General features: G+C 38.8%; 1 protein-coding gene and 1 non-coding gene across 3 annotated transcripts; both read left to right on the forward strand.

Annotated features, from left to right (window-relative positions):
* Positions 1-682: 682 nt before the first annotated feature.
* LOC129765278 (LIM domain kinase 1) lies at positions 683-27,588 on the forward strand. 2 transcript variants are annotated; one of them, XM_055765413.1, is made up of 9 exons: positions 683-816; positions 1,740-1,836; positions 1,939-2,053; positions 2,118-2,248; positions 9,768-10,004; positions 10,088-10,180; positions 10,296-10,687; positions 10,747-11,692; positions 18,147-27,588. In XM_055765413.1, the coding sequence occupies exons 1-9, from the start codon at positions 795-797 to the stop codon at positions 20,287-20,289; spliced, it is 4,176 nt and encodes a 1,391-aa protein (XP_055621388.1). In that variant the 5' UTR covers positions 683-794; the 3' UTR covers positions 20,290-27,588. The 2 variants fall into 2 exon arrangements, with proteins under 2 accessions (XP_055621388.1, XP_055621389.1); XM_055765414.1 differs by lacking the exon at positions 10,088-10,180.
* Positions 22,804-22,940, forward strand: LOC129772100 (U4 spliceosomal RNA). The gene has a single exon (XR_008742565.1). It is a non-coding gene; the product is annotated as a U4 spliceosomal RNA (small nuclear RNA).
* Positions 27,589-27,598: the final 10 nt, after the last annotated feature.

A 27,598-nucleotide genomic window follows, 5' to 3' on the forward strand; every position in this document is an offset into this window, starting at 1 on the left:
ACGGCGATTCTTTATTAAAGATTTGAGCGAACGAGACGAGGTTAAGCTGTTGTATTGTCCATCAAAGCAGATGACAGCAGATACGCTCACGAAACCGTTGGGCGCCACAAGATTCTGGCAACTTCTGGAACATCTTGGAGTATCGAGCTAAGGAGACTCGAAGGACGTGTTGAGGAGGAGTGTAGGAATGAGCAACACGTCTACCTTCTCATTCTTATCTTGATGCATATCATCACCATAGTTTTCCCAGTGGACGATTGCCAACCCCGCAGAACCAAAAACAAAGCGCACAGAAGTAGCGCAGTGAACTTTATTCTTTCTCTTCCATTCAGTACGTTGTACAGTGAACACGTATAATTAAAAACTCTCGTTAAAACTAATATAGCACGTGTAATTTATTAGCGTCAAATCCTTTTTCCGTCTAGTTGGTGGAGTCCGCTTCGCGCATAGTGGTTCTGCCCACACAAATAAGTTCAAACTTACGGGATACGTCCGAACGGCAATTCTGACATTACGTTTTACCTTCCACTTCACGTTCCTTGGTGTAGACGGCCTTAGTTGCGTGAACACACCCAAATCGGACAAACCAACCTACTATTTACCCTACCACTGTCATCGCGAATTTGTGGATTCCTTCGATGAAAAAGCCTATGATTTGACAATTCTGGTGTGTTTGACATCAAGTTTTTAGGACGATTAGGGGGAGCGAGTAGAAGGCCTAGCAGATATTGGATTATCGAATCGAAAGTTTTATTAGCGTCGCAGTCGTCGCAGTGCAAGAAAAAAATGCAACTATGGGTGAAAATAAACAGAAAGGTAAAATTCCTCAAAGTTTACCTAACGTAGTCATATTATTGTGTTAGTAATTGTTGTAATTTATGTGGAAAAAGCCGATATAATGTAGAAAACTTGGTATAATCGAGTGGAAAGTCACAGATGAAATCATATGCGTGGGTGAACCCGATGCCACAGAAAAAAAGAATACGCAAGTGTTCTCCAAACATTGGCCAACTTTTAGCTGCTTTGATGGAAGATTCTAATGAAATCTCGGTGACAACACTTCAAATGAATGCATGACTTCAGCAGAACCGTCTTTGGAGGAATCGGAATTTAGCAGCAAACGAAGAATTCGTTCCGAGAATAGCCATTTTTCAATGTTGTGTTTTGATTGTATGTGTGTTATGTTTGCTATATTTTGAAATATTGCGTTCCAATGCGGCGTTTGAGTCACCATAATAAGCCTAATGGGTCTATTGGAACAATCTCTTCTTGATTTTTGATTCCCCTTAGTTCGATAGAATTTAAGGTTCTCTTGGGTCATAACAAGCTGGGTTGATTCCTATTGAAGTTACGAAATACCCCAATACGAGCTGTAAAATTTGTTTCAAATGTTTTTTTTGTCGGCACTTGACCTTGACATTTCAAAAGCGATGCGAGAAAACATTATTTTTGTTTTTCTGCCTGCGCCTGAATTGTTAGTCCAATTAAGTAAAAATGAAAAATCGATAACGCCACATTAGTTAGACCAATCCGACCGTACGGAACTTTGCGCTATGAATAAGCATGATTGTCGGATAATCAATCAATAAAATAAACCATTGCAATAAAAAATGTAGGATAAATGAATCGTTTATTTCAAGATTGTCAATGCATATCATCGTGGCTGAATTGATATATCTTATTTCTATTATTGAGTTTTTACATATATGTTACATTCTATATTTTGAAACTTGGTTTAGGGAAAGATTATTCATCATGTGCTAGTTGTTACAATGCCATAGAGAAAGAGGAATACATTTCGGCCCTCGGACAAGGATGGCATGCCGATTGTTTCAGGTAAGACGAGAATAAGAATAAGCTATATTCACTCAATTATGTTATTTCCCTTGCTTTCGTTCCCATTTGTGATAATTTCTAATCGGATTTACAAACAAACAGGTGCTCGGTTTGCGACACGCATCTTTCTAGCTGGTATTTCGAGAAAGAAGGTTTGCTCTTCTGTAAGAATGACTATTGGGCGAAATATGGTGAATGCTGTCAACAATGCGCACAGGTTTGGCATTTGCATTCCTGAATTTGTCGGAATGTTGTGGCTAATGAACAATTTCCACTTTCAGGTAATTTCTGGACCGGTTATGGTCGCCGGCGATCATAAATTTCACCCTGAATGCTTTTGCTGTGATTCGTGCAAAATTTTCATCGGCGATGGAGAAGCCTATGCACTAGTCGAACGATCGAAGCTCTTTTGGTAAGTACAGGGAAACTTCGATATAACGTACCCTCGTTATAACGTACCCTCGGTATAACGTCACTCGATATAACGTACATTTTACCTCGATATAACGTACACATTTCCAAAGTGTAAAGGAAATTTTTTTTTCAATTTTTTTTTCTGATAGAACAATGAATTATCTGTATTGTGATGCTATAACAAGTTTTGTACCTTCAATCAATCCCGAAATACAGCTAGTTTTGTGATTCCAAATGAATCAAGCTTTAATCAACAGTACGAAGGGAAACATCGTGAGAAAGGCTGGCTTCGTCTTCTGATTGATGTTATTCATTAACTTTACTAAAACAGCAACACAATAATGTATTATATACTACGTTTGTGAGTACTTGATTATGCTTCGATATAACGTACAATTCGATACAACGTACAATTTTGAAAGTGAAATGTACGTTATATCGAAGTTTACCTGTTACCAATCTGGAAACCGTTTGTTAATTACAGGTCGGACTCGATTATATACAGGCTCGATTATATATGATTCGATTATATACAATTTTAGACTCAATTATATACAGTTTGAAAAAAATTGTTTTTTTTTTGCATTTCAAATATGACTGGTTTCAAGAAAAAATGCAACTTTTGAACTTTACGATGGAATTTAAGCGGCTATTATATGTATAGTGGTGTAAAAATCGTGATTTTTAAAGATTTTGCTTTAATTTCCATCAGGAATTATTTACATCGATATTGCAGAGAAATTAAGAAAGATAGAAGTTGGCTGTCAAAGAACAAATTTGATACGAGGGTCGTTCAAAAAATAACTTTCAGTGCCTCAGAAATCGCGGAAAAATAAAGTTAGGAAAAAAAACATAGTGATTTTCGTAATCTACGTTTTATTTTCTATTTTTCTACATGATCGCCGTAACTTTCGAGGCATTTTTCATAGCGTGGCACGAGTGCGTAGTGCGTAGTACTTTTTGAAGTACGATGTAACTGCGTCACGAATTTCTTCAGTGCTTTCGAATCGTTGACCGCCGAACGCCTGTTTCATCCCCGGGAGTAAGTACCAAAAAGTCAGATTTAGGGTGGTAAAGCTATGTGTATAACAAGATAAAAACAAGAGATGCTCCTTAGTCAAGAGAAAAATTTCTTGAGTGTGTGGCTTTTTATCCCATTTGTTATATTAGGTTCATTAGCTTTTTAGCTGTAACAGAGTCGGGTTTTAATCGTGGACATGTTACATGTTTATGGTTTCTATAAGTTGTAAATTGCGCAGTAGCCATTTTTAGGGGTAAGAGCATTCCTTCTGTTCCATTACATATGGTAAATTACACAGTAATAGGCATTTAGGCCATCTACATATTAGGCAACGTAGGTTGGAAACCAACTTAACGAATATCGCAAAAAGGTTGAGAGCATGTGTAATCAAATGTGAGCATACACACTAGACAACTGGCAACTTAGGTGAGACCAACTTTTTCGATTCACGCGATGTGTGTTGGCAACTTTTTCGTTCAATTGATGTTGATATTTTTCATTTCGTTCGTTGAGTTTCAATCATGGATGCCAGGCGATTTTTTCAGATGTCTTCACATGGTATGAAAAAATATCTTCAAATGTGTTCACAATCACAGGAAACTGTGGTTAATGTGGGTGAACTCTCTCCAGTAATTGAAGTTGACATGATAGCCATCCAGAGCATGATTATACCAACAAGAAACTGCAGGTGGCCATCTGGCATCAAGACGTTGATGACATTTGCCAGATGTGCCATCAGACCTGAAAAATACAAAGCACATTATGACAGACAGTCCCGTTTTGGACAACGAAGCTTACATCGAGCGTTCATCGACAACTGGCACTGCAATATGGTCTATTAGAAGACTATTGATTGATGCCATCATAACTCTGTCTCAGATCCTCTTCCGCCGTTCATCGTCAATAGTAAGAATACTGTCGGAAGTCATTGGGCCGAATTCATGCCCGGACGCTCAACTATATACAGTGGAACCTCGATTATCCGCGAAAGCAAGTTCCGTAGTAATGCTATGAACGTCCCCAGAATTTATCAGTGAGTGGTAGGATTTTGCTTTTTTGTTTTGGTCATGGCTTTCACATTATTTGACTTCTGGTGTACACGACCTTATATATGGATAGTTTAATGATTCCTGTTTTAATAAAACATAGTTATCATGCTGAAATTACTTTTTTTGTGTTTGCATCTCTTTTTTTATCATTTATTGCGTTATTCGCAATGATTCGTCTTTTTTGTCATTTATTGCGTTATTCGCGATTTTCGTGATCCGCGGTGACCTAGCCAGACTATTCCGCGGATAATCGGGGTTCTACTGTATTAAATGTTGGTGTAGGACTACGTCTTCCATATCTGTACTGGGGTATAAGTTCAAAGTTTCAAAAACGAGTGCGTAACATTTGGGGTGCAAAGATTTGAGCTTTGATACCGCTTAACCTATTGCTTAGTTTCCTTGCTGGCTCGAAATGAGTTTTTGTCGACGATATCAACGCAAAAACGGCAGGGGAGAGGATTCCAAAGCATATATGTAATCCTTGCTATTCATTCTGAATGATGTGAATGCTATCTTGAGCTTTCCGGTTGCTCAGAGTTTCGCCCAAATCAGGCACGAGGTTTCACTAAAATTCTTGGTTGAAAAATACAATACCCTTGCACACAAACATATGAAAATCATGCAGCGTATAGAGCGCTTGCAGCATGCATATGTATTAGTGATCTGTTGGGCAGGCAAAAGAGATCGCTGCATATGATTTATATGGATCGACAAGATTGAGCTTTGTTTAAAGAATTATTTTAGCGAAATAGTTACAAAAATTACACGCCACTCTATATTAATAACATACGAATATATGTTTCTTTACATGAAAATATTTACTCTTTGCGTCAAAGCTATATACACGGAGAAAATAGCAATTTATGTTATGGCTATGATCCATATCAATGGAATCAGATTAATTATGAAAAAAGTTTCACAGAAACAGTGCAAATTGCACATGGCGATTGTATAGCCGGATTAGGTGAAGTGTGTTCCCATTTAGGCTTTGTGCTTTTTGCCCTGGAATGCTATTCTCGTGACCTATAATGAACATTCGTGTGCAGATATCCTTAATCGGTGGTTAGTTCCGCCAAAAAAAGCAGTTGATTATGTTGAAATGAACGACATATTTTGCCAAAAAGATCAACCTACTTTATATGTTTATATGTCAATATGTTTATAAGAAAATTGATCGGGAACGGAGAAAATCCATCGCTTAGCCAATACATGGAAAATACAAGGAAGCATTCGAACGTGAGCTCGAGCATCTGTGACTTTGATCTAGGTGTGAAAATGTTGATAATCCTTTTCTGCCAATTTTTCGATTCAAATCTAGTGAATTCGCTCAATGAACATCGCGAAATAGGTGCTAGTAAATTAAATAATATTCGTCACATAAAAACTCTTGTTCATGAAACAGATTGCCTAACTGTTTCACAAAGTTCATGTTAGTTCTATGAAAAAAAAAATTATGGGAGGTTGTGTCCAAGATACGACCGCATTGTTGACGTAGAACAACGCTGTTATTTTATATAAGTCGCTTATTTATACCTTCGGATATTATTCTATAATGCTATGAAATTTTAGAAACAACTGTTGCGTTGTTGTTGAAAGTTGCATTACTTTTTCAATCTCGAGAGAAGCGCAGCTGTCACCCTTAGTGGAGGAAGTTTTGCTACTGGCAAGCGAAACCTAATCACATACAAAATTCCAGAACGACATTTACTTTCTTGGTGATACAAGCGAAATAAACTCTTTTTGTTAATAACCTCGAAAACAGTAGCAATGCTTCATTATGATCAATATTAGCGCAAATGCAATCCTAGTTGAAGGCAGTTTTGCGACTGGTACGCGAAACTAAATAACTTATAACAAAAAGAAAAGAATAACACAATACGAATAACGCGAAAAACAGAAAAACCAAACGACGATATCCAAGTTGGATTACCACTGGTGGGGTCCAATCTTAGATCGAAGCGCAGCGAAAGCAAAGTGAACTGGATTGCTCAACAGTCCGATGCCGAATGAAAGTTTTCCTCAGCGAGATCCACTGTTTATACTCTAGGCAAGTATTCCCCTTCATTCTTCTACTTTTCCTTCGTTCACGGAGACTTGCAATCCTACGATTTCCCCTCCGTTAGTCGTCGATAAGTTGCTCGTTATTGACATCTCTGTTCGGGAATGCACACAAATGGACAGAACAAATGTATGGGAAAATGGAAACGCTTAAAGTTTTCATGAATTTTAACCATTTACAAACCAGGGGATACCAATATATAGCATATTAAACAAATCTTACGGAATTTTTGATTAGTTTAGTGTGTAAATCGTCAAAATCCGTTCGTGGCAAAAATAGTTATTAACGTTAACTTTATTTCATAAAAACGTGACCTGTTTTCTGATTTGACACCCTTAATGAAAGACGTAGTTCTACGTCAAAAATCGCGCTAGTGGAGAGACCGCAACTATATTGAAATTATCTACAAGAACGCCGATTGATAATGATTCCGCTTCTGTTGCATAGAAACTACGAGTGTAAACAAACGATGGTGTGCCAAACACATGCTCTGCATGTATGTGTAGCAAGAGCCCTATGGTAGTTACCAATACCAATACACTAGAATATAAATTGAAGCATTGTTTATTTACAATGACAAATCATCAATGTATTTCCAATACATGCAAGCTGCGAGGAATTTCGATGTCATTGAGCCTTGTCAAGTTGCTAGTTGTACTAAGAAGTACCTTATTTTCAATAATATTCGTTCTAGTCGAAGTAATCCTATGTTAACAGTGCGGTAGTGTCTTGGACTCCACCCTCCTGGTTTTTACCCTGCAGCATAGCCTTCAAAAGGTTCCGCGTGTTTTGAGTTCTTACACACCACGCCTTCGTCGACTCCAAAGTCGCATATGAATACAAATTCCCCGAAAGCAAACCAATCTTATTCAGGCAAAGACGAACGGTGTGCGATACAGCGTGTGAATCTCAGGCGATCTTCCGGAATCGTTTGAGACTCACAGGGGATTTCGACAAGGCAGGCGACTATTTTTTCTGTCTGCTCTTCAACGTTGCACTAGAAGGTGTTCTGCCGAGAGCAAGTGTCAATATGCGGGACATGATTTTCAACAAGTCCAGCCAGTTTATTTGCTTCACCGATGACGTGGACATAATTGGAAGAAAATATGTGACGGGTGCGCACATGTATATCCGGCTGTAACATAAAGCAGGGTTGATTGGGTTTGGGATCAATGCGACTAATGGCGGGTTTACATTAGGGAGATCTACAGCTATAGATGGATTTATTCACGCGAAAATTGATGTAAACGGGTGAATATATATAATATACACTTGAGGAATGAGGAATATATAACTACTATGAATAGAACAAATTCAGGCTGATGTAAACCCTGGTGAATTTCTCACTGGTGAGAAATCACTAAAGTTGGAAGCAGTTCTACTTCAGGTGAATAAATTCCCCGAAAATATGAATATTTTCGCGTTAGTGTAAACGAACGATGCGATTTCTATATTTCTTTACATGAATATATCCCTAGTCTAAACCCACTGTAAGACAAAATATTAGGCTGTCAAAAAAGTCCTGCGGTATTTCCGCGAGGTGTCGTTGTAAGCGCGTAGTTCTAGTTGTATTCATTGTATCGAGTCATACTATAGCTTGTTGGAAAGGTATTTTTGCGCGCTATAATATAGTCCTTGACAGTGTTTTGTTTAGTTAAGTCGTTCGTGAGTTATAGTATCGCAAATATGGAGCAAAATAAAGAGAAAATCCGACATATTTTAAAGTACTACTATGACAAAGGCAAAAATGCATCTCAAGCTGCCAATAAAATTTGTGCAGTTTATGGACCCGATACAGTTTCCATTTCCACCGCACAACGATGGTTTCAACGTTTTCGTTCTGGTGTAGAGGTCGTCGAAGATGCGCCACGCTCCGGACGGCCTTTCGTCGAAAATTGCGACAAAATCGCGGAATTAGCCGAGAAAGACCAGCATAGTAGCAGCCGTAGCATCGGCCAAGAGCTGGGGATAAGTCATCAAACCGTTATTAATCATTTGAAGAAGCTTGGATTCACAAAGAAGCTCGATGTATGGGTGCCACACACGTTGACGCAAAAAACATCTTTGACCTATCGACGCATGTGAATCGCTGCTGAATCGCAACAAAATCGACCCGTTTTGGAAGCGGATGGTGACTGGCGATGAAAAGTGGGTCACTTACGACAACGTAAAGCGCAAACGGTCGTGGTCGAAGCCCGCTGAAGCGGCTCAGACGGTGGCCAAGCCCTCATTAACGGCCAGGAAGGTTCGCTCAATTCGGACCTGTACTGCCAACAACTGGACCGCTTGAAGGTAGCACTCATGAAGAAGAGGCCATCTTTGATAAACAGAGGCCGCATTGTCTTCCATCAGGACAACCCCAGGCCACACACTTCTTTGGTGACGCGCCAGAAGCTCCGGGAGCTCGGATGGGAGGTTCTTTTGCATCCGCCGTATAGTCCGGACCTTGCACCAAGTGCCTAACACCTGTTTTGTCCATGACGAACGAGCTAGGTAGTCAGAAGTTAGCCACAAAAGAGGCCTGTGAAAATTGGCTATCCGAGTTTTTTGCCAATAAGGAAGCAAGCTTCTATAACAGGGGTATTATGAAGTTTGCATCTCGTTGGGAACAAGTCATCGAACAAAACGGCGCATATTTGACTTAAAACAGATGATTGTAACTAATTTTACGAACAAATGAATATTCAAAAAAAATACCGCAGGACTTTTTTGACAGCCTAATATATCCTGGCGAGAGGGATTTATCGTAACGGAATCTCTCTTGGTAGTATGTAACGTTGACGAGTTAAGTGCGCTACACATACAGCATCACCGTCACCGTCCCGTCAACTATTCTCTTGGACTTATTTTGCCGCCGTTAAAGTTGCCGGTGATTGTGTATGTGAATGCTACCATACGATTTCCATGGGAGAATATTTGACATTTCATTCCTTTACGTTGACTTCACGATGACGGGACGTTGTATGTGTAGCGCACTTTAAAGGTTGTCGACAAGTTTGTCTACCTTAACTTGTTGATAACAACCGACAATGTCAACGGCTGAGTAATTTGAATCACAGAGTAAACGAAAGTTGTGTCTTTTTATTGGGTCTACAAATCACTACGGTCCAACAAACTCCAATCGCATACCTAGTGTACCATGCACAAATCCTTCATAAGACCGACAGTGTAGTAAGAACTTGGCGTTTTCGAACGCTGAACGCCTAAGAACAATCCATGGTGATGCACAGGAAATCGGAATATGAAGCATGAATTACGAACTGGCGTAACTTTACAGCGAACCCTTCAGTCGCAGGAAATGATATCACCAGCAAGAAATTATAAAAATTATTTATTTATGTTTCACGCCACTGTGTATTGTAACTCAATTTATAATTTTAATTTCTAGCGGCAACTGTTATAAACAGCAAATGCATGATACCGGGAAGGCGGCTAGTGATTCTACTGACAGAGTGACGCCATGCACGACGGAGAATACCCAGAAGAAAATTCCTCACTCAATTCGACTCGTGGAGATTCCCTGGACTGGTTCTAAGAAAGACGGCATTCGTTTAGCGGTTGATGAAAATTTGTGTGGTGTTCCAGCGCGTTCTGCGGTAGGCTGCAAGGATGTCAGAATCTCAGAGTAAGTGGTGTCATTATGTGTCGTAAAAAAAAAATTCACCCTTATTACATATTGCGCTACTAACCTGTACTAACATATTATAGGGTAATCTGTACATTTTATGGGCAGCTAGGGAAATACATTTTCTCATGTGTATCTTCTACCTTTGATGCTTGTTGTGGGGTGCTTAATTGTAGGTAAATACTAGCAGTTGCTGACGTATAACAGAGACATCGACTCAGTTTTTTTCTAACTTTCCTCATATTCTACTATTTGTTTGCCATCATCATGTTCATTTTTGTATTGAAATAGAATCCACTTGACGTCAGATCTGGTGTCGCTTCACATTGGCGATAAAATATTGGAAGTCAACGGAACGCCAGTGAGAGATGCCCCACTTGAGAATGTCGAGCAGTTGATCAAAAATACAGGAAAAGTATTGCAGTTGACGATTGAGCATGACCCGGAAAGTATCAATCGGTGCCATCTAGGTCAAACCACACGTGACAGTCAGGGCTGTAGAACAGTGTATAACAGTTGCAACCACGCTGGGAATACAAATGGTAACACCGTCCTCAAGGAGCGTTCACCTTCGCCAAATAAGTTCGACAAGGAAAGGATTTTCAAGAAAAAAGACGAAGGATATATTAGCGGAACGTCAAGAAAGCTTCAGAGGCGTTTGAAAGATGTCAATTGCAACAATGGTATGGTATTAGAAAAGTATGATGGTTGAATGTGGTATAAGCAATATTCCTTATTTCAGCTTCGAACAGTCTCAAGGAGAAAGAACGTAGTTCCAGTATGTCCAAACTGTTGGATGAACAACATCAGCAACATAGTGGAGATTTTTACGATTTGTCACGTACAAAGTCCTTTAGAGTTGAACAGAAGGCTGCTCGAATTTTCCGTGCGTCAGATCTTGTGCAAGGCGAACTTTTGGGGAAAGGATTTTTCGGTCAGGTCTTTAAAGTTACTCATCGCGTGACCCAAGAAGTGATGGTACTGAAAGAGCTCTATCGCGTAGATGAAGAGGCACAGAAGAATTTTCTCAAAGAAGTTGCTGTTTTACGGTCGCTCTCCCATCACAACGTGCTCCGTTTTATTGGTGTGCTTTATAAGGATAAGAAGTTACATTTGGTGACGGAATTTATTCCTGGTGGATCACTGAAGGAGTTGGTGCATGATTCGGGGTTACCTTTGCCCTGGGAACAGAGAATATGTTTCGCAAGAGACATCTCCTGTGGTATGAGTTACCTGCATTCCATGAACATTATACATCGTGACCTGAATTCACTCAACTGCCTGGTGCGAGAGGATAAAACGGTGATCGTAGCTGATTTTGGTTTAGCACGGATCATTAAACAACCTTTGTGCACTGCTTTCGATAAGTGTTCGCAAACCAATGGAACTGGCACCATAGGAAGACGTGGGAGACCACGGCGACAGCGATATACTGTGGTCGGCAATCCGTACTGGATGGCTCCGGAAATGATGCGTGGAAACAAATACGATGAGAAAGTGGATATCTTCTCGTTCGGAATAATGCTTTGCGAAATAATCGGGAGGGTACAAGCCGATCCTGATTTTTTGCCCCGAACTTCGGACTTCGGTCTGAATCAGACACTGTTTAAGGAGAAGTTTTGCGAACAATGCCCGGATCCTTTCTATAAGATTGCTTTTCTTTGCTGTGATCTGAATCCTGATAAACGGTGAGTAGTTGGGAAATACAGTGATTGGCAATTAAAGTGTCCACTCATTTTTTTCCATTTCTTTCATTTTTTACATTAAAATAAAAATTAAACACATCGTAATCGTTCTTAAAATCTTATATATTATATTCTTTTTGAATTTCATTCATTCATTTACTGAGAAAGTTTTTCTTATAGAAAAAAACAACAGTGACAAAAAAGTACCCAGATCAGAAAAGCTTCAAATAAGATTACCGGAAGGAAAACAAGAACATTTCAATAATTGATATGACTCCCTTTAGCCTTCAAGATCTTCTGTAAGCGCTCTGGCGTGTTCTCCACAAGGTTTTTCAGGTGTTGTGGGACGAGTACTTCCCACGCGTGCTCCAGGGCTTCAAAATAATTGTTTTTATGTGTGACATCGGTAAGCGTCGAGAATGGTCCACAGGTTTTCATTAGGAACTGAACCGGGCTTTGAGAGAGCCATTCGAGGGGTTCGATGCGACACGACCGGAAGAATGACTTTGTTACCTTGGTCGTGTGCTTCGGATCGTTACCCTGCTGAAAAACGGAGCGCTCTTCAAGGCCCGTCTTATGAGAGAAACCTCGAGATTTTCACGCAGGATGTTGCAGTCAGTCTTGTAAACGGTCGACTTTTTTGGTGACAATCACAAAGCTCCTTTGCGCGAAAGTTATGGCTCAATATATACTGCGAACGTGACCATGAGTGCATTGTTTCGACTGTAACAGTCAAATGAAATATTAAAGTTATTAAAATTATTATATTTTTGATATACTTCGGATTGTCCGATTTGCTGATCAAATATGCACCATTTTGTTGTAAAATTCGATTTGCTGATCAAATATGCACCATTTTGTTGTAAAATTCGTTGCCATTCTAATGGTAGCTTCATACCGTCTCTATAATAGAGGTCTTGGTTCTTATTGACGAAAAACTCTAGCAATAGTTTTTTTTTTTTAAAAAAAAACTTTCAATTTTTAGAATGAACGTCACTCGTTAGTGATTCTTCTAGAAAATTTAATTCGCCTCTATTCATTAATTGATGGTATTTTTTAGTGAGGAATTTCACCATGGAAATGTTCATATACAAATCTTTCTTAAGTTATTTCGTTTTGGATGGAAAAAGGTTTCTGATTTGAGTATCAACATCCTTCATAATTTGCTGCTATTATAAAATAATAATGATGATCCCCTACAGAGGTTTGAGCTTGAAGAGTCATCATGAAGATAATTACAGTAAAACCTGTTTTTGTGCGGTATATGAAAAGAAGCATATTTAACGAAGTTATCGTCCATTTAGTTTTTTTATCGTCCATTTAGTTTTTTTTTCAGTGCGAAAAAAGCATATTTGCGTCTCAATTATCCACTTCTGAAATCATTCTCCTCCTCCCATCAAATGCTCTAAGTTTTTCTAAGTTTTTGCATGACATGATTTCTAACAGCAACACGCTTCGACATGCAACTAAAAGCATAAAACAGTCACGCGCAACCGAAAAGGGAAACTGTCCCATCGCAAAGCAGGGAAACAAAAAGAAAATGGAACGGTGAACGGCGTGGATTTGAGTTATTTTCACGGGGGAAACTTTTTTTATGCGGTCCCTATCTACCGTACAAAAAAAGTTTTTTTTCAAAATGTGTACCGAACACGATTTTTTAAAGCTACTGGCGAAGCTTTGCACGATTTTTTTTGTGCGGTCCCTATCCCCCCGCACAAGAAAAGGTTTGCCTGTATTTCGCATTTCGTCCATGGCTTGTCAAAAAATTCTAAACCGAAAAAATCCTTGACTGATCGGGAATTGAACCTGATACCTATGTCTGTATCAGCCGAGAATACACAAGAGTTTTCCCACTTTACTAGAATCACGATAACGATCTGTTGGTGCGATCGTTCTGAAGTCCAGACAGCTAAGCAAACCCAACTCTATTTTTAGCCAATACTTCAGGCTCTTCATAATCGGGGTGCAAACATGTCTACTGGGACTCGCGATCAGATCTGCCACAACCCAAAAAAAATCTCATTGTAACCTGTTTCTGTTCGGTGCGGTGTGTGGTCCGGAGGAATCATTGCCCGTACTTCTTTGAAGATGAAGATGAGAACAACGTTACTATCAATGGGCGAAGGGTGAAGTCACCGCGTACAATGTAAATCGCGGATAACGCAATAAAGGGTTAAAAATGAGGTGCAAACACGAAAAAAATATTTGTTAGCATGAAAACTATGTTTCATCAATACAGAAATCAATTAACTATCCATCTGTAAGGTCGTGTACATCAGTGATCAGATAATGTGATAGCCTCGACCAAAACAAAAGATCCAAGACCAAGGATGGAAAACAAGGGAGCATGATGCGATTTACGATTAATCGCAAACTGTACAGATCTTAATCTGTGCAAACTGCGACTTACTATTAATCCTCTCCCATCATAACCAAATGATTTTCTCTTAGTAACTCTGAGTTGACTTAGTAACTTTGCCAGACTGAAACTAGTTCGAATAATTGAGTTACTCTCCTTCCTAGTTCTGTTTACAACTCCTAACAAGAATTCGGTCCATGGGAATGAGTATCTCTATGACGTACGCTTTACGATTCTCGCCCTCTCGTCCGGGCGTTCAATTTTCCTCTCCGGGCGCGTTTACTTCGATGAAACTGTGTGAGGAAAAAATGCGCTACAGCAGATAGGACGACATTAATGTTTAATGTTCCACAGAGGATTTCTCAGATGGTGTTTAAATTCATCTACAAGAGACTACAAACAATAATCCCCCTCAAATCACTAATTTTATGAGTTAATGTAAATACGTTATTGGCCAAAGCTATTTATTACGATATCGAACACGTGGTCTTGCGAGATATATTTTTCCGCCAGCACAAATACAGAACACTCCTTTCGGGCCCGAGTAAACTTGTGGCTAGAAAAGACCTTAATTACCTTGAATTAATCAAACACATAAATTAGCGCAAATATGTCAACATGTGTTTTTTGTGTAAGCACGTAAATATTTACTCATAAAATTTTAGGATTGTGGAACTCTACATAATTTGTATGCAGATAGACTATCCACAGTTTGTGGGGGGAATACTCATACAACGCAAATGGGTAATGATTATCTGCTATCACAAAGCTGAGAATTTGTTTGACGTTTTGTTTTACTACTGATTCATTAAAGAAAAATTAAGCTTTATTTTAAAATGTTTTCTTATCCTGAGACTGGCTCACCCATATTGCACTGCTACTAAAACCGTACGCTAACCTCAAGGATATTTTTTTATCCATTTTCTGCGAATAATCAATAGAGTGCCGTGTTATGAAACATCAGAACAATAGCAAAAACAACATCACGATCATAAGGTGTTGGTTCGGTTATTCCAGACGACATTGGAATAATTCCATCTAATCATCTTTAGGAAGGTTAACGACCTTCAAAGGATAAATTTATCTTGGGATCATTAAATTGATGTTCATGACTTCCAGTCGGACGTTTATCCGCTCTGACAATAGCTGTTTGGTCATCACAAAGGATATATTCCAATGCCGTCAGTTCACTTAAATACTTCGCATACCGTTTGATGATTAGGTAGGATGTTGATAATCATTTTCTGCGATACCGATTGTTCCAACAGTATTTATTCGACAATATGGAGATTGAATACCTGAAATTAACCAGAATCAACCAAACAAATCTGCGGACAAAGCAGTATGTACACTCAAGAGATGCAACAAGTTTGAAGGGATATGAAAAAAAACATTGGTCGTTCAATAAATCTACCGCCACATATGTCGGAAGTCCACGATATATGAATAACATATGTTCATACTAATTCATTACATTTATTTGCAACGAAAAACTTAACCACACAGAATTGAATTAATCAAATATGTGATCCGTTTTATCTACAAAAAAAATAAGGATCTTAAATTCCAATGAATTCGAAAAGTGTTTCGTGAAATCACTAATTGAATTATTATTGGAAAAAATATTTGAAGAGAAATGTGAACGATTTTGGGCGGGACGAGATTCGCCCAAATCTGCTGGTAATACAATTAATCAATTGCATCCATTACCCGTCTGCTGTTTATCGGGCGGGAGACGACAGCAAAATAAAATCGACACGCCACTCACTGCGGTCAGTGTAATAGAGAATTAAAAATCTCTCGACGAGTGTCGGAAGTGGCTTGCACTCACGATAAACCTTGAGTAGTAGAAGTAATGCTTCGAGAGTGAGATACAGTGGGGATTCCTCTTTCATATTGCTTTTTGAGATCTTGGTAGCTCACCGTTCCAAGTATTCTCTCTGTGTACATATGAAGAATAAAAGAGCCTCGCCTGCTGGGGGTGATTTAAAACCATCCGACTAGAGGGATATACTTATTCATTGATAGTTGAATGTGAATTTTTACCATCACTGCCCAAGACCCTGCATCCCACTGAAATTCGGGAAAGTCTGCGGAATTACTAGGGAACCCGCTTTCGCGGATAATCTGCACCGCGGATCATCCGCTCACGGATAATCGAGGTTCTACTGTAGTTCCAAAAGGATGGTGCCACTCAGTACACGAGACTTTGAATTCAATGCGCAATAAATTTGGTGAGCAATTCACGTTTTGGAACAGTGAATTGACCGCCTAGAGCATGAGGTTTGATGTCATTGGACTGTTTTTATGAGGGTAGCTTTATTTACGAAATTTTCTGTGTTTGGCTTACAAGCTAAAAATTCCTTCGCGATTTGTCTATTCCAGTTTTAGCAGGAATAGACAAATCGCGAAGAGAGAAAATTCTCAAACTTGTCATTAATTACATATGTTTTGTGAATGAATGCAACAGAAGAATTAATGTAGCTGAATTAAACTTTCATTTTAAGTGATTTTTGGCATTCTGTAACTTCGTGCAAAATCAACGCATATCGATGGGATGCACATCATTTTGAAGCTACAACTTTCAGGTATTAAACTATTTTCCGTACCTATTTTTATCTTGGTGTGTGTAGATGTAGTGGGCAACAATATCGGGAAGAAATGAAAAATCGATTTTTCTTTTTTCTTTCAAGAATATTCTGGACTAACACCATTTTTTGCCAACCAACTCAACAGCAAATCCAATTAACCTCATCAATCAGCTTTTTTTGGTTCCAAGAACGTTCCTGTAGGACCTTCCCACACCGAGATATTTCAGTTTGAATGAAAAATTCCCCCTTGCCTTTGATGATGCATAATTCAATAAACAACCATCGCACCGTAAATCGAAAGGCAGTTTTGAAATCTCCAATAAATTCTGCACAAGGATATTTTGTTACTTTGACGAAAAAAAACTATTTAAACTTTTTGCATCGACTTCAATAAAGTGCCAAAAACAGGATTTTCATAGTGCTTTACAAAATCCACTATAGTTAGGCAAATATCGCAGTAAGTTCTAATGTTTCCAGGCAAATTTTTAGCCTAGTGTATTCGCTAAACATCTGTGAACGTTTCATACTGATACGTTCAGCCGTTTTTTCTAGCTGATTTTTCAAAGTTTGGAATAAATTAGAGGAGCATTTAATCGCAAATCGTACCAGAAGTATAAAATCATACGCGACTCTCAGAATTAACGATTCGTAACTTTCGTCTTTGTGAGTTTGTGGGTAAAGAGTGCGTGTATGTGTGGAAATGCGTATGAATATGTGTGAGTATCATCACTCCTTACAATATTTGTACTTACAAACTCATGAAAACAAATGTTACGAATCGTTTGTTCTGAGAGTCGCGCGGGAAAAGTTACACAGTCAAAAAATTCCCAAATGCTGTGGAAAACTCATATTCCCACCAACCCAAACGGATTAGAAACATTCATTCGAATCAAAAATACTCATGTTTTGTCATTTTTCGATTTCATTTGGAATTGGTCTATTAAGGACCGCTCACGAGTTTTCTCGTGTTTCGCGTTCCGTCACGAAATAACCCGTGTTTTCTACACTTGATGGTTAAATCCTCGGTCTGCCAAGAATCTAACAAGGTCTTCGCGATGGCGAAGGCGACGGCTAGCCTTCGTCTCATCCACACCGAAGGGAATTCGTAGAATTCGAACAAATGAAGCCTACAAGTTTGTCCCGCAATGTGCGATCCTAGGTATATGTCTTTCAGATTTCTTTGCGGTCCTTAATGTGTTAACAAATGCTCGAGTTATATGCATTCAGAATCTTTCGTTTTTTCTTGTTCAGTGCTTAGATTCTCATTTTACCCCACATAAATTCATTTTAGACGTAGTCCTACCTCAATATATCGATTTTCACAGTGGGCATTTGATTTTGTTACTGTTTTTTTTTGGAATACAAACTTTTTTTTTCTATTAGAAAAACTTGTTCACTTTTCATTTTAACCAGAAAAATAAAAGAAATGGGTGGGTACTTTATTCTGCCAATCACTGTATTATGAGACATCTTAAGTGTAAACTTAACGGTACTGCTTTTTTTCTAGGCCTCCATTTGATCTGCTGGAAGTGTGGTTCAAGTGTATGGTGCGACATGTTGCCACCGGGAAACCTGTGCCTCCAGCAATGATTTACGAAATTAACCACTTCAAGGGCGTGAAGAGCAACGACTCGAGTATCAGTACAACCCCGGACGGCCTAGCTACACCTCCTTTTGCAGGTATAAAACCTTCACTTAGCCGCAAACGATTCAGTGAAGACATAGAAGAGAAAGAAAACTGTGAAAAGACTATTAAACCATCGGAAGGTGATATGGTGGATTGTGCAAAACCTTTGGTAGGAGCTCAGACAACGAAAGACAATGTAGAAAACAATAACATTACCAATAGCGATAGTATTAGCAATAGCGTAGAAGTAAGTGGTTTCATTGTGGGTGGGGCTGAAATACCTCGATCACCTCATTTATGCAAGGATTTTTCGCCCAATGGCGATCGTATTAGGGATAGTATAAGAGCGCGGCGGCGACAGCGAATCATACTTAACAGAGAAAATCAGCGGAAATCGCTTGATTCCAGTCATCTGGGGGCGAAACTGAGTGGTATGGAGGTGGTTATCAATCCTGAAACTAGCGCGTCAGAACCTACCAGTTTGATACAGGTAGATCCGAATACGTTGAAACAACCACCGTCAACGGAAGATGTTCTAAATTCGGTGAGAGATACCCTCGAGAAAAATCCCAATTTGGCGAGAAGGAGAGAAGGGTCCCCCAAAGCGAAGCATTATGGAGAGAAAGGTTTCATAATTCATCTAAATAATGGGAACCTGACGTTGAACAACGTCAAGGATTTAGAAGCTTGCTCAGATTTTGATTCAAGTTGTGATACAAGTTTGAATTATATTGATTTGAACGTCAACGCCAGTAGCAGAAATAACCAACTGACAGCGACGGACGATTATAGCAGTCCGAAACAGTGTGACGTGAGAAATATTTGGTCTGTTCCGGAAAATAAGAGCAGTACGGACACAGTTAAACAATCGTCAGAAACTACTGCAGTTCATCCATCGATCAACAAAAATGCTTTGGAAGAACTTAGGACACAATTAAGTATGTGTAAAAAAGACGTTTTGGAAAAACAGTCAGAAAAGGAAAATGTTGAGTTGGAAGTAGAATGTAAGGACCCTAAAGGTAATAGCATGTTTTGTCGAATCAATCCAATTAGTTCGATTCTCGGTGGAAAGAACAGTTCTATGGGTAAAGACCGATCTAAAAGTCCTATCAAAAGTGGCAAATACACATCGAAATTGTTCCGGGTTAGTGACACACCAATATTCGAACGACGTAACATCAGTTCTCCTGTTCCGCCAGCTTTGAAGAGAAGCGATTCGGGAGATCAGATAAAACCGCCTAAAGTTTCAAGTTGTGACAAATCGATGTTTGGCTCGAAGCAGAAGGTTTCACCGACATCTGATCTGAAGCCACAATCCAGTTTCGAGGAGAGTATTGCTACTAGTAACAGCTATGTTATCAGTAAGCTCAAATCGTCTAGAAATATATTTTCAGATAAAAACCTTCCCCAAGTGTTTGTGTATAAAACCAAAAAGTCGCCAAGTGTAGCAACTGCGCCGGTAGACATCGTATGTACAAGTAGTTCTAGTATTTCTAGCAGTAAATCGAAGCCATTAAAAATAATTGAAAAACCGCCCATTAGCAAGAGACCACCTGTCAGTGGTGTTACCGCAATTAACAGCAACAATTCACCTAGCCTAAGTAAAAACCGTACATTTCGACCGACTGAGGGATCTCCTAAACATTCGAAAGATCGGCGCCATGAAAAACCGGTCGAGAAATATGTGGCCTTATCATCTTCCTTGAGTGGAAGTGCTAGTAACTCTCGCGCTGAGTCCCCAACATGTGGTGTGAGTGGTACAGGTAGCCGCGGTAGAACAAATAACCGAACTGGCATACTCTCCCCAGAAAGTGTCCGTAGGTTAAATGCCAGGCTTCTGGAATCTCGTAAACAATCGAACGAGAGTGTTATGAGCACAAGTAGTTCTTCAACAGGGAAAAGCACGTGTTTTGGTGGTGCAACGATTGGAAAGTCCACACCCAAGAGTGACCAGGGGCATGAGAAAAAAGGTCGTTCTATTGTGAAGAACAAACGGGAAAATATGGGGGCAGTTGCCATTTGAGGAAATGATTAGTTCCAGAAAAACATGATTGTGATCAACACTTCAATGCGTGTCTTGTTGACAAAAAGTTTGAGAGTAATTCTTGCGGGGTATTTTTTGTAACGATGGACTTATATGTTTCTGTTTTGATACCGCTTTTCTGATGAATTTTTTTTATCTATTTTATCATATAACTAGCTGACCCGGCAAACTTCGTTCCGCCCAAAATGGATCTTTTTGTTATCGATAACATTCAAACATTCACGTTTTCTTGCTAAGCGGACGCTCATGGGTTCAATCGCAGAACTATTTATTGATTGACCCTTTACAATTCCCTTTTACTATAAATTTCCTAGTATTTCTACTAAAACTCGTCCTTGTAATATCAAATTATTTCCAGACACAATTCTCGTTCAAGATTTTTCAATCACTTGCAAATAACATGTTTCTTCCTTACATGGAATACATGTTTGATACAGAAATTATAATAAAATGATGACAGCTTAAATCAGACGATTCCTTCCTCTAGTTTTGCGCTTGCCCCCTAAAACCATCACATTCCAAATTTGGTTCCGTTTGCTTGATTAGCTCTCTAGTTATGTGACCTCCCTCCCTTAGAGAGGGGGTAGGAGTGTCGAAATACTATAGAAACGTATCGTGTTCTCTAAAACCTCCACATGATAAATTTGATTCCATTTGCTTGATTAGTTCTCGAGTTATGCAGAAATTTGTGTTTCATTTGTATGACAGTCTCCCCTTAAAGAGGAGGAGTGTCGAACCACAATAAAAACATTTCTTGCTCCCTAAAACCTCTACATTTCAAATTTGGTTCTGTTTGCTTGCTTAGTTTATGAGTTACTAGCTAACCCGGCAAACTTCGTCCCGCCCATTTACTTGATTAATTCTCGAGTAATGCAGAAATTTGTGTTTTATTTGTATGGCAGCCACCCCTAAGAGAGCCATAGAAACATTCATTGCACCATAGAAACATTCATTGCACCCTAAAGTTTCCATATGCCTAATTTGGTTTAATTTGCTTGATTAATTCTCGGGTAATGCAAAAATTTGTGTTTCATTTGTACGGCAGCCCTCTCTAAGAGAGGGGGAAGGAGTATCTTAACACCATAGAAACATTTATTGCATCCTAAAACCTCCACATGCCAAATTTGGTTTCATTTGCTTGATTAATTCTCGAGTAATGCAGAAATTTGTGTTTCATTTGTATGGTAGCCCCCCCTTTGAGTGGGGGAAGGACTGTCTAACCATCATAGAAACATTTATTGCACCCTAAAACTTTCACATGCCAACTTTGGTTTCGTTTGCTTGGTTAATTTCCGAGTAATGCAGAAATTTGTGTTTCATTTGTATGGCAGCCCCCCCTTAGAGAGGGGGGAGGGGTCTCAAAATATCACGAAAACCTTCCCCGGCCCCAAAAACCCCTACATACCAATTTTCATGTCGATCGGTTCAGTAGTTTCCGAGTCTATGAGAATCAGACAGACAGACAGACATCACTCCATTTTTATATATATAGATAGATAGATGCAGAAATTTGTGTTTCTTTTGTATGGCAGTCCCTTAGAGAGTGGGTAGGTGTGTCGAACCACCATAGAAACATTTATTGCTCCCTAAAACCTTGACGTGACGCATAAACATTTCACCACTTTCAACTATTACCGCAAGTCAACCTCGATCAGGCGATTGGACAAACAACGTTTAGAAAAATATAAATTTCAAGGCTCCGGTATACAAGAAACACGCGTTTTAAAACTTCAAAGTTTGTTCGAATCGTTTAATGAACATTTCTCGGATATTCAATCAACTGTGTAAAAAACTGTTAAATTGTTGGGAGCCGATTAGTTTTATACTATGATTCATCACAAACACTATCACGGAGGTGGTAAATCAGAAAACAGGTCACGTTTTTATGAAATAATGTTGACGTGAATAACTAATTTAGCGGCGAACGGATTCTGCAATACCAACCGAATCGGAAATTCTCTAAGATTTGTTTGATACTTTATACTTTATAATTCTCTGGTGTGATAAATCTTTAAATTGATGAAAACTAAAAGCATTTCCATTTTCCCATACATTTGCTTGCTCACCTAACCGAGCTGTCAATAACGGCAAATTGGCAACAACAATAGAAAAAAAGAAGGCGATATCGCAAATAGAATATTTGCGACGTATACACTGTCGCTAGCGCATATTCTTGAGGAAATTTTCCCTTCCCGTTTGGTGGTCATCGAAGCAACATCGTTGCCGGCGAGAGTCGAGTGGGAATGGATTGTTTTTCTCATTCTGCCTATTCATTGTGTCATCTTCGTTTCCCCGTGAGCTGTGGACGCGAGTGAATATTTCACTCGCCGTGGATCTGGTATTGCAAGCAACACATTGAGCCGAGCCATGTAGGAAAATCAAGCTGGGCTATCATCATCGACTCACAAAGAAAGTTATTTGTCTGTTGGAATGCTATGTGTGATTTAGTTTCGCGTTTCAGTCGCAAAACGGTCTCCACCAAGGATCTACGCAAGCTTTGCGCAGTGGCGATATCGTAACCAACGAGGTTTTACCGAGATGCGATTATTGCTAGTTGAAAAAAAAGGATCTACGCAATACGGCCCTTTTCCGATGCAACAATCTCTTAACTTTGTTAACGGTTTTGATCGAGAATTCTAGAAACGGTCATTCTCGCGATGTTTCATTTTTATCGATGCATCTGTGTGTTACCGTGGCGATGCACGGTAGATGTCTATAGGTGCGATACCACAGGCGCAACATAAAACATGACAATTGATACTTGCAAATATTTTCATTTTTGTTGGGTTGTTAAAAAAGTGAGGTTGGGGAAAAAGTAATTCTTTTTTTTTTCGGTAGTTGGGTTCAGTGATCAATATCACGCGTAATATCGATCATACAATTTCAAGATTAGGCTCGTTGTAAAGGTAACATTTCACACTAAAGAAATTTATCTCTAACTTTGGGGGTAAGAAAGTTAGATATTTGATTTCACCTAAAATGTTGGTCACCCTATTTTTGACAACATGGAAATAAACGGTCCATCATATGTAAAAACTTATCGAAGACAGTTTTTGTCTAGAGAATAAATATCTTCCACAATGTGACCATGAAAAAATAGGTTTTCTTGCTCTAACATTTATATTTCAAATTCCACATCAAAATTGCTTTCGTACGACTTTTAGAGCTTATCAAGACGAACATTTTGCGATGCAGAACTTGTCAATATATTAACACAAAGTTATTGATGGGTTTTCACCCAAAAACTTATGATATCAATTTTAATTACTCAAATACTAAAAATAACATATTTTTAAAGATCTCACATTATGTAGAGTGAAATATGTTCTTTCAAGTGCCGCCAATAAACATTTTTTTGTATTTGCTTCAGAAAGAATGTCAAACAAATGAAGAGAGCGCATTTTATGGGATGAAATGTCAATAATTTTGAATAGTTCTGCATCGCAAAATGTTTGTATTAGTAAGTTCTAAAGGTCTTCTGAAGACAGTTTGCATGTATAATTCGAAATATAAAGATTAGAGCAAACAAAAAAACAAAAAACAAAACGTTTTTTCCATGTTGATCCTAACGCAACTTAGGAAAGAAGCGCTATATCGGTTATTTCAAGAGATAGAAAAAACTTTGTTCTTCAAAGATGTCTCAAATAAGGCGTCGTGTACAAATTACGTAACGCTAAAAATGCGATTTTGGAACCACTTCCCCCCCTCTATGTAACAAATAGTAACGCAAGACAAAACCCCCTCCCCCTTATGTTACGTAACGCTAATATTTACACAAAGTCAAAGTCGTTCGTTCAACATCAAAAATAGATATATGCCCACATCGGAATCAAATGATCTTACGGAAGTTCCTTATATGTAAGTATTGACATCGGAAGAACTTTCGACAATTACATAGAATTTTGAACAAACATAGACGGAAAATGATTGCTGACATCAGTTGGGATTGGTGCTTTCAACCAACTTAGAGGAACATGGGCTGATATAAATTATAAATTACTACTCCTTGGTTCAATGCAGCAGTTAATATTTTTTTTAATACGCAAAACAATCAAAACCATTGAAAAAATTGGTGGCAATATAGTTGCCACTGTCCGGTTAGCGCAAAATGTTGGTGGCAATATAGCTGCCACCTGCCCGGTTAGCGTAAAATGTTGGTAACAATATAGATGCCACCTGCCCGGTCAGCGTAAAATGTTGGTGGCAATATACGAGGTATGGCTAATAAATAACAAGACTGCGCGCCTGGAGGGCGCCCTAGAGGGGTGGAAGGAAAAACGAATAGTGCGTTCGGTAGCTTGAAGTGTCTGCTATAAACGTACGGAAACACGTTTTTGTCACTATAGTAGTTTGCGAGCAGCAGTGGTTTGAATGGAACGTGGTTTGTAGTGCGCGTCGGAAATCATGTGTGACGAAAACCACGAGCAACAACGCATCTGCCCATAACACGCTGTCGGTGAAGCAATTTTTAGCCGATAAGGGCATTCCAACGCTCGAACATGCCCCGTACTCGCCAGTTCTAGCCCCATGCGACTTTTCTATTCCCCAAGATCAAATCCGTGTTGAAAGGTACCCGATTTCAGTCCGTAGAAGAGGCGAAGGAAAAAGCGACGCGGCTTTTGAACGCCATCACAGAAGAAGAGTTTCAGCACTGCTTCGAACAATGGAAAAAACGTTTGGAAAGGTGTGTGAGGAGCCAAGCGGAGTATATTGAAGGGGAGCATATCGTTGTAGAGAAAATATTGAGGATACAAATTGAACATCTATAATATTGGTCGCATCACGAAAGTTGACCAATTTGGAGTGCTTAATGTTCAGTCATTTGTTGATGGATATACAAGATTTTCGAACCAATCGATTTGGACGCTCCCTAACAAACTATTGCTATATAGATAATTATGAAACTTTCGATTGGTAATATTGTTAATACTAATAGGATTAAAATGGGAGCATTTTATTTCCAAACATTTGAGTAAGCCGCAAGCGTATTTTTTTCAACATGTATTTGTTTCAACGTAACCCTCCGTCAACAATGCGGTCATGTCTTGGACACAACCCTTCAACTTTTTTTTAATTAATCAACGTTCTTCGAGAAGAGGATTAATTGGTTTTCCCCTTCTGTAGAACAGTTATGCTGGTATGTTTGAGGGCTCGGTTAGTATCGCTTGTCAACAATATGAGAAAAGATGACTGGTTCCAATAATTTGATATTATCAGGCACTACTGGTGGAACGTTTCTGGCTAATCTGGGTATAACGCTTAACCATCTGGACAACTGCTATATGGCTTACTGATCGGTGCTAATGTCTATTGCGCTAATACAAGACTTACTGAAAGCGGAGACAATGTTGGACCAGTTTTGTGTCAAATCAGGAAAAGCCGCTATTTAGTTGGTATTTCAAATTTAAACGTACTTAAAACGTACTTCTACTTAATCTATTTACGGGACCTATTCTTAAGCTAGGTTTTCTGATAAAGAACAACGAATATGCGCGAAAGGTGCGCGAAAATCACCTTTAGAAAACTTACAACTCTTGGAATCTCTGACATCTCTGGTTGGCCAGGCGAAAATAACAAGGGTTCCACTTGTTATTTTCTCTTGATCTACGATAAAGCAAGATGGCAGGCCTTTTCGCGAGGCCAACAACTAGGCAACATAAAGCCTGCCGTGTTCACGCATGACGCTACATAGGGTCTTTCCTTTTCGTAACAATACGATGTGACAATGCAATCCACAACTGACCAGTCGAAAAGGGTAATCGTTCACCCAAGAGCCAACTTATCGATGCGACTTGTCGTCCAATGTTGCCTCAAAGGAATCCCACCTTAAGATGTCAACATTTATATCCCTCTGAACGATGGAATCGACGCCCTCATGAAAATGGATTAGAATGGTTTCGGATCGGAAATTCCGGGTTTTCATCGCCGGAAAATTAATTTGCGGCCGTTTAGAGGCGAATGAACTTCCAAGTTTAAAGCCTCTTAAAAAGAAAGAAAGAAAGAAAGAAAGAAATTTGCGGCCTAATATATATGGAGGAAAGATATTATTTTTAATGGTGCGTACTTGTTGAAATAAAAAATAAACTTACTGAAGGTGAAAGCTTACACTCGTACCTTCAATAGACGGATTGATGCTTCAACTCTTTTGCATGGATCCTAAGAGTAACACAACTGAACATAACAGCGTTGTTAAAAAAAATCTGAATCATTAAACTCATTAACTTTTCCCATACAATCCATTAAACCAAAGTGTTATTCTCACGAACCCGAATTTGTACGGTGGATTTCAGTTGCAAAATATGATATTTAACTACACTGTTGCGCCCTCAATGTTGCTCGTTTCTCTCTAACAATATATATTCAAAGCCCTCGACTAAACAATATTATTCTACTCTAGTGTGTAAGGTTTGTTCCAAATTCGGTTGTACTAATTAAGCTAATAAGTTTATTTGTCAATTTATTAAATTAGACAGGATACTAACCAGACTGTGATATAGTAAGAATGTGCAGGTCTTATGAAACTGCGAATGAGTAATAAAATAGTGAAATCATATAACTGAAAGCAATTCGGCGACCCGTGCTTTTGCAGGAAGAAAAAAAAGTCGGAATTTGTGGCGCTCGATGTAACACGATGACAGTGGAAGCGTGAATTCAGTTTCACCAATGTATGATGCGGCGTTACATTTTTTGTATGCGCCGCTGAGGCATCGAAACGGATGAAAAAGAAATATCGTATTCGTACGGATTATATAACAATCAATTGCATGTAATTGTAATTAATTCTGTAGATAGGAAAGCTCGAGTTGTAAAAATTGAATTAAAACGTGACTGTGTAATGGAAAACGAGAGAAAAAATGGATGCCATAAAGCATGTATTTGCAGAACAAGCGAAAAAGTTGAAACAAGCGGATGTATACAAATTTAAAATTGTGAATTGTACTCAATGATAAACCGGATGAAAAGTGATTGTATTTTTATTTTATTCTTGTGCCATTGGATTTTGTTATGATATGTTTGGCATTGCATCCTTTTCAACCAATAAATTATTAACCTGAGTTCCGAAAGCAATATAAACGTTTCCCATGACAAGTACAACATTCCGCGGTAAAAATAGAAAATGTAAACCAACAATATTTTGCGATACATTTTATGGGAGTGTAGTCTTTTGAGTTGGAAATATGATTTATAACTATTGTGCTAGAATATATTAAAGATTATTTGAAATATTTTGTGCAACTTGCAACATTTGGAAATAAAATTAAATAACGTAAAAATTAACCTAGACTTT

The sequence above is a fragment of the Toxorhynchites rutilus genome, chromosome 2 (assembly GCF_029784135.1).
Source record: "Toxorhynchites rutilus septentrionalis strain SRP chromosome 2, ASM2978413v1, whole genome shotgun sequence".
Lineage (NCBI taxonomy): Eukaryota > Metazoa > Arthropoda > Insecta > Diptera > Culicidae > Toxorhynchites > Toxorhynchites rutilus.

Coding starts and splice junctions, on each gene's coding strand:
- LOC129765278 (XM_055765413.1), top strand. CDS start 795: ATGGGTGAAAATAAACAGAAAG. Junction 10,181..10,295: donor TGTGGGGTGCTTAATTGTAG/GTAAATACTAGC, acceptor GTATTGAAATAG/AATCCACTTGACGTCAGATC. Junction 10,688..10,746: donor AGATGTCAATTGCAACAATG/GTATGGTATTAG, acceptor TCCTTATTTCAG/CTTCGAACAGTCTCAAGGAG.